The sequence below is a fragment of the Fistularia commersonii genome, chromosome 27, assembly GCF_037954325.1.
Source record: "Fistularia commersonii isolate RoL2024-O1a breed Wild chromosome 27, RoL_Fcom_v1.0, whole genome shotgun sequence".
Classification (NCBI taxonomy): Eukaryota; Metazoa; Chordata; class Actinopteri; order Syngnathiformes; family Fistulariidae; genus Fistularia; species Fistularia commersonii.
The window spans coordinates 4,719,062-4,738,428 of NC_141310.1; the positions used below are offsets into that span (position 1 = coordinate 4,719,062).

At 38.9% G+C, this 19,367-nt stretch overlaps 2 protein-coding genes across 3 annotated transcripts; both read right to left on the reverse strand.

The window, feature by feature from the left end:
- Positions 1-883: 883 nt before the first annotated feature.
- irf8 (interferon regulatory factor 8) lies at positions 884-4,426 on the reverse strand. Its single transcript, XM_086175113.1, has 9 exons — positions 4,118-4,426; positions 3,850-4,026; positions 3,341-3,524; positions 3,045-3,145; positions 2,844-2,901; positions 2,481-2,528; positions 1,968-2,363; positions 1,736-1,851; positions 884-1,609 (listed from the first exon to the last, which is right to left on the reverse strand). Exons 1-9 carry the CDS (start codon positions 4,268-4,270, stop codon positions 1,415-1,417), a joined length of 1,428 nt encoding a protein of 475 aa, XP_086031239.1. The 5' UTR covers positions 4,271-4,426; the 3' UTR covers positions 884-1,414.
- Positions 4,427-6,147: 1,721 nt separating this feature from the next.
- dusp22a (dual specificity phosphatase 22a) lies at positions 6,148-19,035 on the reverse strand. Of its 2 annotated transcripts, XM_086174533.1 has the most exons (7): positions 18,764-19,035; positions 16,965-16,998; positions 15,544-15,626; positions 14,785-14,834; positions 11,925-11,999; positions 11,408-11,579; positions 6,148-8,491 (listed from the first exon to the last, which is right to left on the reverse strand). In XM_086174533.1, the coding sequence occupies exons 1-7, from the start codon at positions 18,782-18,784 to the stop codon at positions 8,300-8,302; spliced, it is 627 nt and encodes a 208-aa protein (XP_086030659.1). In that variant the 5' UTR covers positions 18,785-19,035; the 3' UTR covers positions 6,148-8,299. The 2 variants fall into 2 exon arrangements, with proteins under 2 accessions (XP_086030659.1, XP_086030658.1); XM_086174532.1 differs by lacking the exon at positions 18,764-19,035 and having other exon boundaries at positions 16,965-17,022.
- Positions 19,036-19,367: the final 332 nt, after the last annotated feature.

Below are 19,367 nucleotides of genomic sequence, written 5' to 3' on the forward strand. Positions count from 1 at the left end.
AGTCCACAGCAGTCAAAAATGCAAAATTCTATGATATATTTTAAACTTCATTTGTTCTTGCATTCCATACGTTCCCCTTTGTTTAAGGATGATGATATATACATTCAACATTTAACTTGTAGTAGGTTTTGTAAGGTGGTCCTGAATAATAACTGTGAATGCCCACGTCCCTGTGAATCACCAAATTAATTCAAAGGTAATATCAAATTACTGACTCAGTCAGGAAAAGATTACTAACGTCCTACTTTGGGCAGTTTCTGCTTTGTTTTTATCTCCTATCCAAAGCACCGTGGGAGTATAGTCACCTAACTTTGGTCCAAGAGCCACGGAAATCATAACTTTTTTATATACGTGTGGTCACTGTTTCCAGCTTTGTCAGAACTAAACTGTATCTGGTTTTACTGTCTCATTGAGTCACAGCCTCGATCAAGGAGGCACATCGCAGCTTGTTATTAGTAAAGTTCTTTTAGGTTTTTAAACCCCAAGATAGTTTATTCAGGTGCAGTCAACCATCGTCCTGACGGGTGAGCTGTTATTCAAATCTCTTCAAATATCCCTTATAGAAAACTTTCTGTCCACTAGACTTGTATCAAGAAATATGTATAAAAGTAATCATGGAATTCATCAACCTAAAGTCACATTTCACTGACTTTTTCAAATTAAATAAATTCTTAAAATAATCTTATTTTTTATTTCAATATTTGTATATTATATATAGTAATACATGTAATATATAATATATAATAAAATATATTTGTATATTTTCTTCAACTCTTGAAATGCAATCTCAGAGCTGCAGGATCTTCCGCTAAGTCCCGTTTGTTACCGACAAGAGTATATGATTTTGTCATAAGACGTAACCATAAAGAAGAAGCATGTGTAGTTCATTCGAAATGTATTTTTATTATAAATGATTTTATCAAAAATTACGAGAAAGGAGGTTGAGTAAAACAGTCCGATAGTAAAACCTATCTGATAAAATGCCACATTGCAACCTTTTTGTTTAAATGTACCATAAAATTTGCAAAAAGATCTGATTTTATCAGTTACAAAAAAGGGACGTCGACCCATAAAGAACCACGAGAGTAAAAAAAATAAATCAGTAAATACTTATTTCATGTCAATGAGTTTGTACAGTACAATGAGTCCTTTGAGCACAAATAAAGCCATGCAGGAAGTTGTGCTCCCGTAAAAATGTTCAGTGGAAATGTAAATGTATAAAAGCATCTGAAAAATTAATTGATAAAAGAGTAATCTGTTCTAAAAGCTTGATATCTGTATATGTATATGTACCTTCTTTTGATCATCAATTCAACCATGTCATTTAGTTCTAATTATATCGTATCTCAGTGAATTCAGAAAGAAAAAGAGTGCGGCTGAGCAGTCTCATTTCACGCCCATAAGGGTCCACGGCTCAGGCGGTGATGGGCATGTTGTCTCTGTAGCAGGGGGTCCTCTGGGGGCCGCTGTAGCTGCATAAGTCCTGGTAGATGTGAGCCATCTGGTCAGTAGCCATATCATCAGTCATTTCCATGCCGACGTTGCAGTAAGGCTGTGAGCGGTGTGCGTTCATTGCCTCCAGCAGGTGCTGGCAGTTTACAACTGTGATCTGCCGTAGTAAGAGAGGCCAGATTCAATGACAGTGTCACTAAAATATATTTAGGCAATAAACGTCCAGCCCTAGAAACAAGTTCATTTGTTATAAACAAGTAGTGATCGACGTGATCGATCTCACCTGCACTATTATCAGTTTGCTCTTGGCCGTGCTGACGCCGTGGAGCTCCTCTCCAAAGCACAGTATGACTGTTGGGTCAGGAGCTGGGAGTTGTCCCTCCTGATGTAGCTGCAGAGCTGCATATTATGGAAAACATGAACCCATCACAAAACCGAAGACTCTTTGTAACTTTGGGCGCGAAATCATTGTGCTTTGTTTTTCATTGGTTTCAACTTTTGTTTTTGCTGCTCACCTTGAAAAAACTTCTCTGTGTCAAAAATCTTGACCACGGCATCCCTCTCCAGTTTGCAGGGCATGGTGCTGTAATGCGAGTCCACCTCACCCAGCCCGCTCCAGAACACGCGGCTCTGGCAGAGCCTCTTGATAAAGATGCCCTCCTGATTCGCGCGGACCAGCACTCCCCTCTCCAGGTGCCTGAGAAGCTTGTGCGTGACATGGCGCTGCTGTTCGTAGGCGATCAGGTCAGCGGAGGGGAAATGAACGCTCTGCATGCTGTCCGAACTGTAAAGGGTGCTACGGCCCAGGTGCTGTGGGCCCGGGGTGATGCGGCACCCCTCGGGATGGGTCACCATCGTGTTGTGCATCAGCTTTCCTCCGTAGAAGAAACTGATCATCATTTGGGAGAAAGCTGGAGAAGAGGATACTTGGTAAGTGAATACAAATGAAAAAGACACACATCCAGGATGTTTACTTGGAAACTATCCAGGCTTTACTCCAGAATTCTTGAATGAGAAATCCTAAGTACCTGAGCTGTGAGTGCCAGATGGCAAGGCCTCTTGATGCAGGGGTAAAGCTGCAAATGGGAGAGATGAGTTAGCGGCGTGTTGTCTTCGACCACGCTTGTGTGTCATTATATTGCCTCATCATCAAAAACACCAATTGCACTGCATTTCAAAGACCTATGCACCCAAGTCAGCAAGTTCAACAGGAAGTTAGTCAGTTATTCCACTTCAGAATTTATCAGAAAAGTCAATAACCTTTTTTTGAAATGTCAAGTGTCACATTTTCTTTGTAACAATAGACACTTTATAGAAGTGGAATTAAAAGCTACTTGATAAATAAAAAGAGGCAAGCGGGGTCAGAGGGCCTGTGAAGAGCACAGCCTTACCATTTATGCTACTCTGGGACCAGTACTCCGGACTGGACTGGATGTTACAGACCTCTTCCTGAGAAAAAACATGACAATGCGGTGAACAGATTTTGTACGCTCCTGTTTCGGGAGCCTCGAGGATCACATGCACGCTTGATGTGAAGGTGAGATCACGCGGTGTGGCCAGAGTGCTCAATTTAAAGGGAGATTGGTCTTTACCTCTTTCATAAGACCCTCGTTGTCTGCAGGGCTGCAGACCATCTCCGTGACCTCGCAGCAGCTGGCGGAAGATGCCATAACCAATGCAGCACTCTTTCCATCTGTGGGCAACAGGTAAGATGAGACAACAGGACTTATATTAGACACATAAAGATCAGTGACATATTCCTGTTATTCCCAATGATTACTGTGGAAACTTGGTAACGTGCAATACAAAACAACAATTTTGAAAAAATTGTGCACAAGTTTTGTCCATCAGAGGACTGTTCGTTCGATAATGGAGATATTAAACTCACTTTTCTGCTCCTCCTCTGGGACAATGCGGTAGACTTTATAGGGCTCTGAGATATCCAGCTGTGACCTGTCAGTCACCTCCTCAAAGTCGGGGCTTTTGTTGAGCGCACAGCGCAGCCTGGTTTTCCATGTGGCAGGTTCAGCCTTGTCTCCCTCCTTATATTTACCTTTAAACACAGCCCATGCCTGTGGAAAAGGGGGGGCAGTAAAGCTTCAGACACAAGAGGAAACAGTCATCTTTAAACAAAGTACACTAAAGCTAAAGCAAGGAAGATTAAGAGAGAGAATTAATCAATGATTAGGATGGTGTTAAAGTTTTGGTTGGAAATGCCCACTTGATGTCAAATCAATTGAATCTTTGTTTTTTTGTTTTTAATAATCAATATTATAAACTCTAACTAAGGTTTTTTTGTTGTTTTTTTTTGGAAAAGAAGCCACGGGGGAGACCAAGACCGAGCCATCTGATGGGATGTTACGCAGCAAACAAACAAACAAACAAACAGGACCAGACCTTGAAAATTGACGCGTCCACTTCTTGGTTGTAATCCTGTTTCCCCGCGTGTTTCCACGGAATCCGGAACATGGTGCGGGTTTCGTCCTCCCACAGGAGCCCGGAGTACAGGGCGCTCTGGATCTGCTCCATCAGCCACTGCTTCAGCCTGCGACCCCCGGAATTTGTCATCTCCGCCTTAGACCAAGACACTTTCCCGCATCAGAGGATGACCTCGGTTTCAAGAGTGAGTCCAAGTTAATCAGAAAGTAAACCAAAGTGGAAGTACCTTCAGTTTTATTTGCTTCCCTGAGAAAGTAAGTCTATCAGAGTAAATCGGGACGGTTCTCCCCTGACACAAGGAGGAGAGTCCGGGCACCCCGTGGAAGAAATAGAAATGATTTGACTGAGCGGCTCTAGTCTGACCAATCACAGTCTTCATAGTCACACCATTCTGGCCAATCACAACCGTCTTAGGAGCCGTAGGCCGCGCCGTCACGGAAGTGTAGTTCTTTTAAGTGTGGTCATTTACAAGAAATGTCCCCGCTGACACAAAAAGTTGATAAGCTGCCCACGCCAGCGGAGGCAGGGACCAGGAGCGTGATGAAAAAAAAGCAAAGTCACAAGTTACCTACCGCCGTGGGGGATTTCTTCGCGAAAGAGGCAACCCACGCAACAGGTGCGACAGGAAGCGCGCTCTCTCTGTCTCTCTCTGTCTCTGTGTCTCTCTCTCTCTCTCGCTCTCTCTCTCTCTCTGTGTGTGTGTGTGTGTGTGTGTGTGTGTGTGTGTGTGTGTGTGTGTGTGTGTGTGTGTGTGAGACGGTGAAATCCCTCCACAATGCAGTCGTAAGTGGTATTCTAAGGGTAAAAATGAATGAACAAAAAATAAAGAATTACAATCATGACAACTTTCTGACAACTTACATTTTAATTAACAGTGCTTGGCATGAGATGGAAAAAATCTGGAAATTTATAGTAAATGATTGATGAAGTAATGAAGTAATTTCAAAATGTTCCAAACTGACGTGTCCTATTATACCTTTAGAAATATATTTTTTTTCTGAAATCATATTTCCCTGATCTCCGAGCTGAAGTGCCTTCCCATCTGGGCTGAACATAAGTGAGAATTCATATAGTTCCTGTTTGTGATGCAAGAATAAATACCACCTCTTAGGATTTAAGGCCTGGAATGCAGAACTGTGATGACACTTGCCATTTCACGCACAAAAAAGATAGACCAAAATAAACAAAAGTGGGCGAAGAATTACTTTCATTTCTAAAGTACTTAATAAAACATAAAATACTTTTAAAAAACACACACAATAAAAATATGTAATTCACTAAAAAGTCGACTATGAAATGTAAACACAGCCAATCATTAAACTTCAAATGACCTTTTCTCATAGTTACAGTTACAAAGCAAAAATGGCCAAATGATTAGGAATTCTTTTTATGGTCACTTGATCTTTTCATGTATTCGGTGTATCACCGCTGACCTCAGTCACTCATGACTCAGAAGCAGTGGATCGGTGTTCATAATTTGACAAAGTACATGACATTCTAGAAAAAGCAGAAGAAAGTTTCGGACACACACACAGCCCCTCACATTCAGTTGATGAGTTGGGAGGGAAATTAAATCAGCACTGATTGTGATAATAAATCAGACTGACCTATCATGAAGAAAAAAATGGTGGAAATAGTCTTTTACACGTGTATTTAATCACAATACGCACTATTCTGTCTTATTCTTGTCAAAATCTTCTTGTTGATATGGACAAGACTTCACCATGAACTAGGATGACTATTCTGTCTTATGTGATGTTTGATTATCTGTGATATAAACATTTTCCAAACTTTTTAAAACTTGATTCAGAAAAATCACTTCCGAGTGTATACCAGTGTCAGTCATGGTCTTAAATGTTGCACATTTATCTATCTAAGATATTAACTGACATTTAAAATAATGAAATAGTAAGTTGAAAACTGTTATAATAATACCCCCTTTTTCTTTCTTAATCTGTTTAAAAGAAACAAAATCCTTTATCTGTGTCTGAAGGAACATGACATCCTGTATTTTATTTGAATTTGCTGAATCTAATTATATATATATATATATAAAATTATATATATATATTATATATATTATATTATATTATATTATATATACACACACACACACACTAACACACACGTATTTCCATTATATCTTTTAGATTTTTTCTTTTTTAGCACTGTCTAAAACATAGCTGTGAAAATAAGTATAAAAACAAACAATAAAGCTTAAAATACTGACTTTACTGAAGACAAAAATCCACTATTATAATTTCAATTGCCCATATTTATTAGCATTTCCACATTTAGTCCGTCACTGCAATTTATTACAAAACTCAGACAAAAACAGAATAAATGTGCAATTTAAAGGTGTAACTGTACCCTTTCACATAAATTCATCCCGAAATCTACCCTTTCACAATAAAAAGAGATTCATCAGAGCGTCATTAAAACAGGAAGACTGTAGCATTAGGCCTGCAGAGATACTTCATATGTAGTTACAAGTTTACTCAGCAAAATTTTACATAACTTCTCAATTTTGTTTGTCATACAACTTTTAAAGGAACATTTCTGCCAATTCCTCCAGTTTACATCAGGTGCTGTGTTGGCTAATGTTGTGTTCAGCTGATGACGGCAGTAGCCTGGATGACAGACAAATGCCACCTTCACCGTGTCTGGTAGGAGCTGATAGAGGTGACTCAACAGATAGTTCATCAGCTGCAACAAAAATACACAACAAAGATCCCTGGGAATTGAGGTGATCCGACTCACAGAGGTTCAAATTTTAATCCAAAGGGCCAGTCATAATTCACATTCCCTGGTGTGAGACAGGTTTTTGGAGGGCCCTTGACATGGCGGGACTGTCGGAACAGACCTACATAATGCAGGAATGCAGTCTTTGCCAAGGACACGGGACATGTATTGTTAGTGTTTCTCATTAGTAACTTTAGTAGCTTCAGTAGCTGATGATGGCAGGACCGTAACATTATGGTGCGGCAACTGTAGTGTTTCAAGCATATCCATTCTGGGCAGTTTTCCAGAATGCTGACTCAAGTTTTGGTGTCAACTGTTAAATGTTGTGTAACAACCATCATCTGGATTGTCAAAACAGAGATGAAGCAGCGAGCAGATGCCTAAATGAAAATTTGTGTTCATTTGGAGGAAAATCCATTGGGCTATCAAACCATAAGTTGTATGTAATTTTAAGCAAGCTTAAGAAACTAACAACATACAATGCCTTCCTCCCCTTTACATCTTGCTTGGTCCTTTCTGCAATGACCAAGCCAATACATTATATTTCTTCAAAAAGAATAAAAAAGTTCAGTGCAAAAGGATTGCGTCTACTGCAATCCGCAAAGAAAAAAAAACATCTGCTTGATGTAAGTGATTCATCTGTCTTTTGTTTGTTATACACACTGCTGTGGATAAATACCAATAAAAGTAAAACATTGTGGTGGATTATTATAATGTGACTTGCGCATTGTGCCTTTGGCACCAAAAAGGCTGCGGGCTCTTCATGCAGTAAGAAGATGCGACTGTAAAAACATGAAGTTAGATATCATCTCACGGCACACCAATAACACAGCTTATATACAGTGTATAGATGATTTGGGTGAATATTTGTTTTTTTAAGAAAACAGATAAAATCCCTTTTTTTTTGTGGCCTGCAGCTAAGAACCATCCGTTCTTTTTCCCATCCGTAGTTCTATTCAATTACCAGCCCTCTCGTTGACACATAAATATAGTATGACGCAAAATTTAATGGTTTTAGGCTCAATTACGACTTTGTTGATTTATACATGGACACACAAATTGAAGTCATTACCGATATTTTTTGACAAAGTATTTCAACATCCCAGCAGTGACAGCCTTGAAATACACTGTTGTGTTGCTTCCTATCTGCTTACAATATCATGTTAACTGTTTTTCTACGCTGGGAGACACAAGCTCGCAGGTAATTAGAGGTTAGGCCGGGTTTATCATCAAGCACCTGCACATATAGGGGTAGTTTCTTTGAGCAGCCGTCTCTTGTTTATTTCAATTATAGTCCACAAACAGACAGGATAGTTAGAGGCAAAATGTTCCTTTAAGACAATCACATCTTTAAGGCTACTGAGCATACCGTCACAGGATAGACAAGTCCTTGTGGAAGCACAGATTTTGTGAATCATGGCTAAGGTGCTGAGGTGTTCGGAGTAAGGCGTGAACACTGATACCCTTTTGTGGCTTTACTTGGTGAAGAAAACACGGGCGGAACTGATAGTGAAGTACACTACCCAATTCAAAATCAGCCTCTCTCTAAAACATGTATATTGGTTAAAATGAGGTATAAATGAAGCACTGAGGCTGAATTGGAACTGAGTAAAGAGTAACATGTAGTGCTGCCTCCTGACCGCAACTGAATAGAAAAGTGGACGGTTCAGTTGCTGTTGTCTGAGTCATCGGGGACGGGGGGCAAAGAACCGACACCCACATCTTGACTGATCCAGCGCTTGTCTGCTCCTCTTCGCTGGCTCTCTTGTTGTTCCGTGTACTGGCTCAGTAGGGCAGCCACCTGCTCCTGGTCTTTAAAAGGACTTGGACGGAAACTCGACTGCAGCCATTCTCTATACTGGATAGAAAACAAAAACTGAATAAATAGATATAAATATTCTTGCATTCCATGCTACTCATTAAGCATTGCGCATGAACCTACAAATTATAACATGTGTAGATGTTGCAATCATCTTCTCAAATTGTTTGCCCGGTTATCTTAAATAGGTTTCTTTCCATTGTCAGTCGATCAGTGAGTTCTGAATCTTAATATCTACCTCAAAATATTCATTTTACAAACATATAATTTGAGCTTCCAGATCTAGTACCTGGGGACAAAGATTAAATGGATCTGAGGGTTGTGATGAGTCTCATGACATAAAAGTTTTAAATGTGTACAAAGTCCTCTGTATGATTATTGATCTGAAACTGATTAAAGTTTATAGGCAGCTGTAAAGTTCTGATGTCCATTATAAACCAACTGTCAGCCACAGCTTGCAGGAAATGGTTTGGTAATTGTTTCAATTCCTACAGCACATTCCCAGCCTCAACCTATATGTTAAGTATGAAAACACATGACAAATAAAGTTAGCGGGTAAAGCATCACTATCCTTATTTAATCAAAACAATTATTGTATGTGTGAATGAGAGAGTGAGTCGTTGGATGTCTCCTTTTGTGGCTCTGTGATTTACAGTTTTATTATGTAAGAACTACCTTTTACTTATCATTTTGAGAGATCAGGGTCCTTTCAATGCACACCTCATATCTCATTAAAACTGAAAGTATCTAGAGCTCGTCAGAAGATGTAAGGTCAACATCAAATAAGCAGCATTTATAACCCGCATGTTTCACCCCTCTACTACTAAGTGGAAACAGAATCTCAATCTGACCTTTATCTGAATGCAAATTCTCACTAAAGGTCGTTCCAGGCCCATACTGAGCTGAGCACGTAAAACCATAATCCGCTATCAGTATGCAATAACCAGGAGGTTAAGAATAGGAAAAATCTTATTTAATTCTCAAGAAGTTGTAGACTAGGATCATGCAGAATGAGGCAGTACTTAGTACTTAACCACCAAATATTCACACTAATAACCAAGTTACTGATGAATACATGTATCCTAATGGATGCAAGGACTGTGACATCCAAATGTAAGCAGATGACACTATAATCTACTGTATGTATGTTTAATGAACAAACAGTGAGCTGCGTATGAGCTCACAGCTGTAACACCTGAGATCAAACAATGGCTTCACAACTCCTGTCTTCTCACTCTGTGTGTTCTTATTCGAAAGGTCAACAGATGATGATACACCTGACATATGTGTTGCAAGGGAAAATATAACTGTGGTATTGGACTAATAATATATTGGTGTAGCTCTTATTCCAATCTTAGCTTCAAAATAGAAATTAAAACTTCTCCAGTGACACCAGATCACACCTGGAACAGCTGTGATAGACTGTAACATGTTCCACGGCATAATGCATGCATATACATTCATTTGTTCTTTTAACACTAGCTTCAAATCATGGCCAAAACACAATCCAATATGAGAGCAGACTGTGTAGCTTGTCTGGACGACCTGAAGTGTGTCTACTGCTGTTTTTGTTTTATATAGGCGCCTTTGCCCTTGTTGTTTTTAGTGCTTTTATGAAGTACCTCCATTTAGATGTACAGTATTGATGTCCTAGAATTGTATGTATATTATATATTCATTTGCCCTGGGACTGCAGTTGAACATTAGCCACTGGGGCTCGACTGGGAAATGTATAGAAATGTAACTTAAAACCATTAAATAAATGAATATTGTTTATTACCTGATTTTCACTTTCTATCTGAGACATATGTGGGAAAAGCTCAACAGAATACTCATTTCCCCTTAAATCCTCGAAATCAGTGCAAACTCCACAATGAGCCACTTTTTTTTTCAACCATGTTATGTTGCAAGATGCTGACAGTAATGCAAAACACGTGATTATCAGTACCAAGTTAATGCAATCCCAGCAAACCCCCTGCAGTTCCCCTTCCCGTCTCAATGGCTGGGTCTGTGCTATTGTTATTGGAATCCACTGAATTCCACTAAATTTGACAGACTCTTTTGGAGTTCTGAAAATTAGGAAGGAATGCATGTGTGGTTTCTTAATTATATGAAATGCAATCCTCCTCACACAGTGATTAATTCTTTACCACACCCTCAGAAGCAAGAATTTTCTTGATTGACCCAATGATTCATATATCCACTACAGAGAGCACATTAGTTATATATTAAGTAAAACACATTTAAATCAGTACTTACATTTGCTGAAGAGAAATCATGACATGATAAATCATATACTGACATTTCATGCGTGAGTACCACCCAAACACCCATTACATAAGAATAATCTTGAATGTAACTTTTCTTAACTTATACCAAGTGCATCAATGACAGGACATCCCCTCTACATGTGTTGACAGGGATACAAAGTATTTACCTTCCATCTCTTTACATTCATATTCTTATCACTTTCAGGAGACTCCAAACTAAACTGATGGGTTTTTTAACAAGGTATTTTGTAAATCTTTATTCCTTTATTGTATTATCTTATATTGTTCATTGTAAAAGGTTCTTATATTGTTATATTTTTCATTGTAAAAAGTTCATTTTTTCCACTTCTTTTCAAATTAGGGATTATGATAGTCCTTGTTCTTATTGCAACTACACTTCAATACGCAGATAGAGTGTTTGCTAACCTCATAATAAATTCAACAAACAACAAAAGAAAATAACAAACACCAGTAATCTTGGACTTGTGTGCCAAAGGCAGAAATACATGTTTTAGGTTTCTCCTTTAAATGAAGGCCTTGGGGTCAACATCAGGTCAGCCAAGGACAACAAGTGACAAGGACAAAACATGGTACTTCAAAATAATAAAACATTCACCACATCCCCCACCTCACATGCACACCGACACACCCTCTGCTGTTGTTGTTCATCATACTGTGTTTGTACCTCAAAGACTCGTGTTGTCTGGTACTCCTGCAGCTGCTGCTGGAAACCATAGTTTGGACCAACAAAAGAGCGGACAGCCTTGACTGCAGACAGACAGTCTTCCCAGCTATAGTGGGTGACAGTCATTAGGTAGGCCACCACCATGGTAGTGCTGCGGGACACACCTGCAAGGCTACACAACAAGTACACAGTTTGCTGGATGTCACTGTTGAAATTGTGTTATCTGTTCCTATGTCCTGCTCCTGCAACACTCTCCATCATTTTGGTGCCTTGCAATCATTCTAACTACTGTACATACATCTAAATCCAGACTAAAAAGTACTGATGAAATTTCCAAATAACCTCTTGTCGAATTAAATAAAAAACAAATATTGAGTGAACCGTTCCACCATCTAGACCAATCTGCACTCGTCAAGCTTTCTTTTTCCTCAAAGCTTGAGTACATGCCAAGATAAAAGAAAGCGTTTGCAAATAAGATGTCACATCACATTTGCTATTTGTTTGTGTCAATACTCACCAGTGCACCAGACAGGATCCTCCATTCAGACGGCATTCGTGGATAAAGCTGATGCACTCTTTAAAATGTTGCAACCTGAAAAACAGCAAATTATTATTTTGACAACTACCATCAAGGACTGGTGAGAGTTATTTATATCTGACAAAACAAGCACAAAACAACCTTTAAATAAAGAACAGTCATTTCTCCTCAAACCAGCAGACCAGCTGGCTTTTATTGTTAGACCCTTCATTTTTAGCTCAGATTCACTATGTTTCACCATGTACATGAGGATGATTGAGATATCATTAGCGGCCCATCAGAGCAATTTTTTAAAATGAAATGGTTATTTTTCCTTTTCCTTTTTTGTAACTTCTCTATATCATCTTCCGAGAGACTGTGGTAGACCAGAGCACAGACATAGACAAGGGAAGTAAATATCCTTGATTTTGGAAAATTACATGTAGTCTCAGCATTAATTATCTCGTGTCTAGAAGAGCCAGTGAAAAGCTACAGGTTTCTTTATTTTTTTTGCCAATCTATACACATGTCTCTACAGATGTCAGATGGAGTCACAGTGATATGTCAGACTGTAGCTCAAAGAGCTATCATAGAACTATAAAATAATAGGAAGACGTACAGAAAAAAAAAGCACACAAAATACTGTTTACTGAATTAGATGACCGAGAAGATATAAATATGAATCCAGCCATTTCCACATCATGGAGCCCAAACCTTGCACTAGAACATTGTCAGGAAACACTGATGGTGTTTTGCATTATCAAGAAGTGCATGGCTGATAGCACAGTCTCCTGGGGGCAGATGCTGGTTACTCAATAGCAGACAGAATAACAGACTGGGGCAAAAATAGACTGACGGACACATTTTTTTTTCTTCCTGACACCCAAAATCCTCCTGAAAAGATGTCTCCTCAGCACTTTGTGCTGTCATACTTGCAGAGAGGTTTCCTGTCATCTTGTTTAATATGCAGAAATCACCTTGAAACAAAGATTTTGTATTTCAGCCTGCTGAAACTAAAGATTAAAATAAAAAAAAAACAAAAAAAAAAACAAAAAAAAACTGAGAACTAACACAAAAATAAGTAGTGAAGTTATTACACGTTACTATTCAATATAACAGTTTTCAGTTAACCTGTGACCTGACAGAGTTCAGCCCCAAATCAGTATTTCAGTATATTTAAGAATTAAACTCAACACAAAAGGAGGTAGCCTCAGAAACGTTTCAAGCAAATGAGTTCACTATGCATTCAATTCTAGGAAGTTGATATATTGTGATTTTTTTCAAGCTAGTTATCCAGAAAGCAGCAGCGAGATATTTTCAACAACAACTCAAGACACAATGTAACTGAGTTTTAAAAAAAACTCTGAATGTCTTGACAGTAATTCACAGGGACATTTCTAATAATTCTATTTTTGCCAGGTAGTTTTGCTAACTTAAGAGTTATTTCTACAACTTGAACAAAACAAATCAGAGTTTTCAGGGGCGCCTTCAAAGAGCAACAGTTGTAACGGAAATCTACGTGATACAAATTAACTTTGCAGTTGACCTTACTTGTGGGTGGGAGGGGCTGCCAGACCTGGCCATTGGGGCCCCTTGTTGGTGACAAGCATGTCGGGGTGGCAGTTGGGCTCACCACTCCCATCAGTCAGACCAGTGATTGTGACAGAGGGGGTTTATTAAAGCCCTGGGTGGTCGAAGCCAACAGCCAGATGTCACACTGAGATTTCCTTCCTCTGCTGCCTCAGGGAAGGTGTCTGATTGCAACATTGGAGGTCAGACATCGCTAACCCAATCAGCAACATCCATCCATGCACAAACCTTAATTCTCATTACCTCCGAGTCACATTTAGTTTATTTTATTTTCTCAGACTTATGTAAATAATTGTCCTAGCCCCCCCTCACCAAAAAGTGCATCAATAGGTGTAGAGCTCAAAATATATGATTAATAAAACATTAAATGCCATTGCACATGCATAAACACAAGTCGTCTGCCATTCTTTTCATTCAGTTGGTTTAAGTTTTCTATGAATCCTTAAGAGCGATATTTTATTCTAATTTACATTTAGTACTACAAAAACCCACCCAACTCATTCAGTAAATTCCCTTATACTCCATTCTATCTAACATTATCTTAAAGATTAAGTATAAAACACTGGTATTCCTTCGGTACACACAGCCCAACCGTCAACAAGCAGTAATAATCACATTTATTCAATAGGTTCTTAGATGTTACTCATCGATTGTGTGCACGAGCATTGACTAACATGTAGAGGACACTTGTGAAGCAAAGATGACACAATCCTTCTCAAACTAAATCATGTGGAGAGTTAAGTGTCAATGGAAGTCACAGGAAGAGCAATTATTTTGCATTAATAGTCAAAAACAAACTTGTCATTGTGCACTGATTGTGTTGTAGCAAGTGCTGCATGAGCAGGACCATCAAAGAACTCTTAAATGCTATGACTAATGTGTTGTGTTGGTGGCTGCTGCAAGGGTGGAGGGACAGCTCATCCCTCTTTCAACAGACTGGGTGCTTCCTGATGGACAAAATGACACAACTGAAACAATTATTCCATCTCATCCGATCATGCCCCTTTCTCTCTCTAACACCTGAAATGGAAATTTTTGATAAGTTTTACCCTTTAGGAACATCAATGATGAAGTGCTATTCAATACCTATATGTGGTACCCTTTGAAACTTACCAAAATCTTTGTCACGATTTTCATTTGACTATCACACCCTGGGACCGCAAACGGGAGGGTAACAGTGTTGAAATTCTACTGCATGAATCATTGGTCTTCTGAAAGAATTATTTAAAGAATGCTGAATTTAATGTGTGTCTGTGTATTTCATACTCACAGGTTCTGGTTGGACGCATCCGCTGCATGAATACAAAGGTAAGTCTTGTCCTGTAAAGCATTAGAAGTAAACTTAGCATACAGGATTGATTGCTGCGAAACCCATAATAATGTTTTATCTGAACTTGTGCGGTAAGGCACAGTACATTGTAGATGGCTTTCTGTTAACTTAATCTACATGTTTAAATCATGTTACATCTGCTTTCCAGGTTAAAGAATACTCTTAATCAATATGAACAACGCATATACAGCATCTATTGTTCATACCAAGTGAAAGAGTCTTTGTCACACCTGCATGTCATGCTGAGGATGAGTGTTAAGGAGGTGTTATTATGTCTCCAACATAATATCTGTCTCTGTGATGAAAATCATAGCAGCAAATATTTTATCAATTTTCTGTAAATGTATTGCCTTCAACCATTTACAGGTTATTAAAGATTTTCTTTCTCTAGTATTGACTGCCCTCCACACATGAATCAAAGCATTACAGTGCTCTATGCAAGGTATGGCACTCTTCTGTCAACTCTTAATTCACCACCACCCCCAGCTGGCAAACTGGGCAAATTACATAATGAAAGTGAGTTGTTTTATATCTATGTGTGTATATGTATATATACATACACACACACACACACACACACACACACACACACACACACACACACACACACACACACACACACACACACACACACACACACAAACATTTATATTTATATTTATACATACACACACACACACACATGCCTTTTCATCTGACCTCAAATACAGGCTTGGCGTTGTTGTACACAGACAAGATGTGTGTGATGCCATTCTGACACAGACTTGCTTTGTTTTCTGCATCTGAAAAAGAAGAATAAGGAAGAAATCCTAATTCTGTCTGCGAGTTCCACTGATCAGCAACTCTGACCGCCTCTGTTGTTATCAGCTGCCAGGGATTGAAGGATTCAGAATGTTTATTCTCATATGCACAGTGAGTAAAAGTGTTTCTCTGTACAAAGAAATTCTTTGCTGTCTACCATGAGTGCCAGATGCCATAACAAGGTGTAAGTAACATTTAATTTAGAGGGGACATAAGATAAGTAGATTGGTTTGCTGTATCAAAAGTTGAGGACCGTGATTCTCACTGCACTTGTCACTTAAACTAAATTGGGCTACAGCACTTGTGCCAAGATTATACAAGCTAAAGTTAGAAGGGTCTATATTTTATGTGAACTGGATGATTTTGGGGCAGGGTTTGATAAGTGTTTAATAAAAAGGAAAATAAACTGTTATTAAAATAGTTTCCCAAACTGCCTCAAGCCATGTGTAATATTTAATGTTAAAATTTACATTGCAATATTTTTGTTTCCATTGAAAAGTTTCCAAGCGTACTGCTACTGACTTTTAGTTGTGAGGAAAAACAGGGATGAAAATACATTGGGAACAATAATTGTATTATCAATATAAATCTATGTAATGATTTGTAATGATACAACTATTTGGACACATAATGCTTGCTTGGGATTGTGACTTCTGTGAGCCACAAGTGCTCCAGCTCGATCAGACATAATCATTAATTATCATTATCTTTAATTATTAAGAGGTTTGTTTTGAAAACACTCACTTCATATTCATTGTCATTGTACATATTAATAGAAGAAAAGGTATTGAATGAATAGTTTAAAATAACTATAGAACAGTATCTCTTTAAACGTGTCCTAAGTATACAGCATGTTATATACTTTGTAATAACAGAGAGAGCACATAGTATTTCATTATACCAACAGTCATACTCTTGTTCTATAGCTACACATCACATTATCCAGTAACAACAGAGTTCTGCTCAGTAAAATATAGGCACTATCTTAATTTAAGGGGAAAAAATGATAGACCGCATCTTAACTCTGCAGTATATGAGGTGTGCGTTGTGGCCTACAATATAAATTTATACAAACTGAAAAAAGTAATCAATGAACAGTACTTTATTTGGGCAACATGCTGTATGCCAAAATCTAAATGCCTAAAAGAATTTGATACCTAAAAATAGGGATAATGGTGGTATTTAAAAATATTACGCCCTTACTACTACATATAAACGATATATAATAGCACCACTTTGCCCTGGTTTCAAAGCCTGCCGTGACCTAGATATTTATATGTTTCAAATCATTTAATACAGTTACATCACATTTGTCTTACCTCTTATATTCCCGAGGTAGAGCCCATCAACAACCTGTGAAGCAGAAGTCACAGACATGTTCCATTGAGATTAAACACGCATTACAATCTAGCTTCAGTAACTACCCCTGAAAGGAACAAATGCCCCATGGTGAGCCAGATTGGCTTTAAAGCTTTAAGGCTTAAGAACCAAGTGAAGCAAAGGAAACATTGACTGAAACCATACAAGGTCTGAAGCCATGATGCATGGTTATCAGGAAGAGAAGAGTGGCATTGTGCCAGACAGCCACTGCACAACCACGGCTGGGAAATGAAACATCAGTCATTTTAGGATATCTATAGGATGAGGATGTTGATGATGATTAACATTTTGCAAAAAGCTGTGTATCTTTAAATTAATTAGCACATATGTTTCTCATGCATTGAAGTGTATAATCATACCAGTTGCATATGCAAGAAATTGAACCTAATATGAGTCTTTGGCCACAGTCAGGAATAGGACAGGGAAATCTGTTTGTAAATATCTAAATCATGGGAGGAACAGACACTACCTAGTTTAGCCACATTCTTCCAGTCTTTCACCTTAAAGCCCCTATTCTAAGTATCAAAACCTGAATATGGAATAAAACAGAGTGAACTGCAATAAACAAAAAGTGACTGATAGTTCTTGAATCATCAGCCATGCTCCTTACTTGCTAATGCTTTGATGTCAATAAACAAAACAAAGGGCATAATTCCTATCTTTATCCAAACACTTCAGACAAACTATTGACGACACAGATTTAAAGATACACGTTATGAAGAATGGCTTTGGGCTTACTTCAGACATATTGCTTTATGTTCCCGGCAACTCCAATCATAACCCTGGCTCTTGCACATGACAGAATTAATCTCTAGGGCTGAAGGTGTGACCGATGTTTTCTTGAATTCCAAACTCGGTTTCTAACGTCATGTTTGACGTGAAGTTTTCAGAAACTGCAGTCTTGTGACAAGATTGTTTTCTGTATGTTTGTCATGTCAATGCGTGGGACCCTGTGGACCTCAAGCCTCACACTTTTTGACTACATCAACAGTAAAGAAGGAACCTCTGGGAGGGCTTGTCCTTTGTATTATTCATCAGATATAACCTGAGTTGATACAGATACTATGCTGTCCTTACCTCCCCCTTAACTGACCCCCAGATTTATTTCTGGCAAAAGACAAGTCGTCTAATAATAGATGTGTAATTTCAACACTTATTTAAACTGAATGACCACGTCTCGCTGCGTGATAGCGCCACTTAGCGGATCAAGACGCTCCCCCTCCCTGTATAAACATGAACGTGCGGGGAAAATGTCCTTTGGGACAATAAAGCATAGACTACACTTTCTGTTTCAACGTTGTATGAACCATTTGCGTATTAAATGTTCATTAATTTGGCGTTTGCCCAGTGTTTGCATTTTAGGTTTTCGTTCTTCCCTTTACCTTGATATTCACAACACGGTTGCTAGCAGTGCTTTACGTGCCAGGTTGCCTGCAACTTTTCGTGTTGTCCCCCATAAATAAATAACATAAACAACTATACCGATCTGGATGGAGCTGGATCGGCTTGACTGCTTTCTGGTTAACACATACCTAAAATGACAATAACACATCGGTCGATATCGTAGAACAAGTCCGGATATTTGATCGGACAGAGGGTTTCTCTCTAAGTTGGCTCCAGCTGCTAGCAAAGCATCCCTGGTACGGTAGATTTGACTGTGAGGTCAAGGCGCGCTTGCAGCACGTAAACATCTAATATCTAAAGGAAGACGAGAGCAGAGAGTGAACACAAAGCTTACCTTGTTCATCCCGTTACCCATGATGACTCCCGACCGATTTACAGTAAGCTATTGCACTTTATTGACCGACAACGCAGCGTAACGCGACTTTGAATGCAAATCAGTGGGGCCGGGCTCGTCTGGACCTCACAGATGTTCAACCGAAGGTCGCCTAAGTCGCAAAGTTCGTCGGTGATCCGGTAACATTATTCAATTTTGAGAAGTGTTGTGGCGTGATTTAACTCCAGCCCTGCGTCCTGGTCTCTGTTCCTGCATTTCCGTCATGCTGGGTCGTCTTCCGGATTGTTTTGACGTGAATAGCCACAGCTGAAGGCTCATCCAGCACATGACGTCAGGCGGCCGCCTCCCAAAGCCTCGCCATCAGAGGCTTTTGGGATGTTAAAGAACATCAACCTTCATCAACAACTGTTGGTTTTAAATGGTAGATTTGTTACCTCTTCTAATAAAGTATTCCTGGCAATTTTGCAGTTTCTTATTCCATGTTCAGCTGGCATTCAGTGGCAGGTTTTTTTCCTTTCATTCATGCACATATGAACAGTAACTTCTCAATTTGCCAAACTGATTTAAAACTAGCTATTTTACCACTATTGAAATTCTCAGTTGG

What these genes read in the sequence shown, in the direction of transcription:
- irf8 (XM_086175113.1), bottom strand. Translation starts at nt 4,270, where the DNA reads ATGAAGACTGTGATTGGTCAGACTAGAGCCGCTCAGTCAAATCATTTC. An exon ending in GTCCCAGAGTAGCATAAATG is followed by an intron (nt 2,529 to 2,843) that starts GTAAGGCTGTGC and finishes TCCCATTTGCAG; the next exon opens with CTTTACCCCTGCATCAAGAG. An exon ending in GCAAACTGATAATAGTGCAG is followed by an intron (nt 1,610 to 1,735) that starts GTGAGATCGATC and finishes TTACTACGGCAG; the next exon opens with ATCACAGTTGTAAACTGCCA.
- dusp22a (XM_086174532.1), bottom strand. Translation starts at nt 17,022, where the DNA reads ATGTCTGTGACTTCTGCTTCACAGGTTGTTGATGGGCTCTACCTCGGG. An exon ending in CTACCTCGGGAATATAAGAG is followed by an intron (nt 15,627 to 16,964) that starts GTAAGACAAATG and finishes CTTCTTTTTCAG; the next exon opens with ATGCAGAAAACAAAGCAAGT. An exon ending in ACGCCAAGCCTGTATTTGAG is followed by an intron (nt 14,835 to 15,543) that starts GTCAGATGAAAA and finishes AATGCTTTACAG; the next exon opens with GACAAGACTTACCTTTGTAT.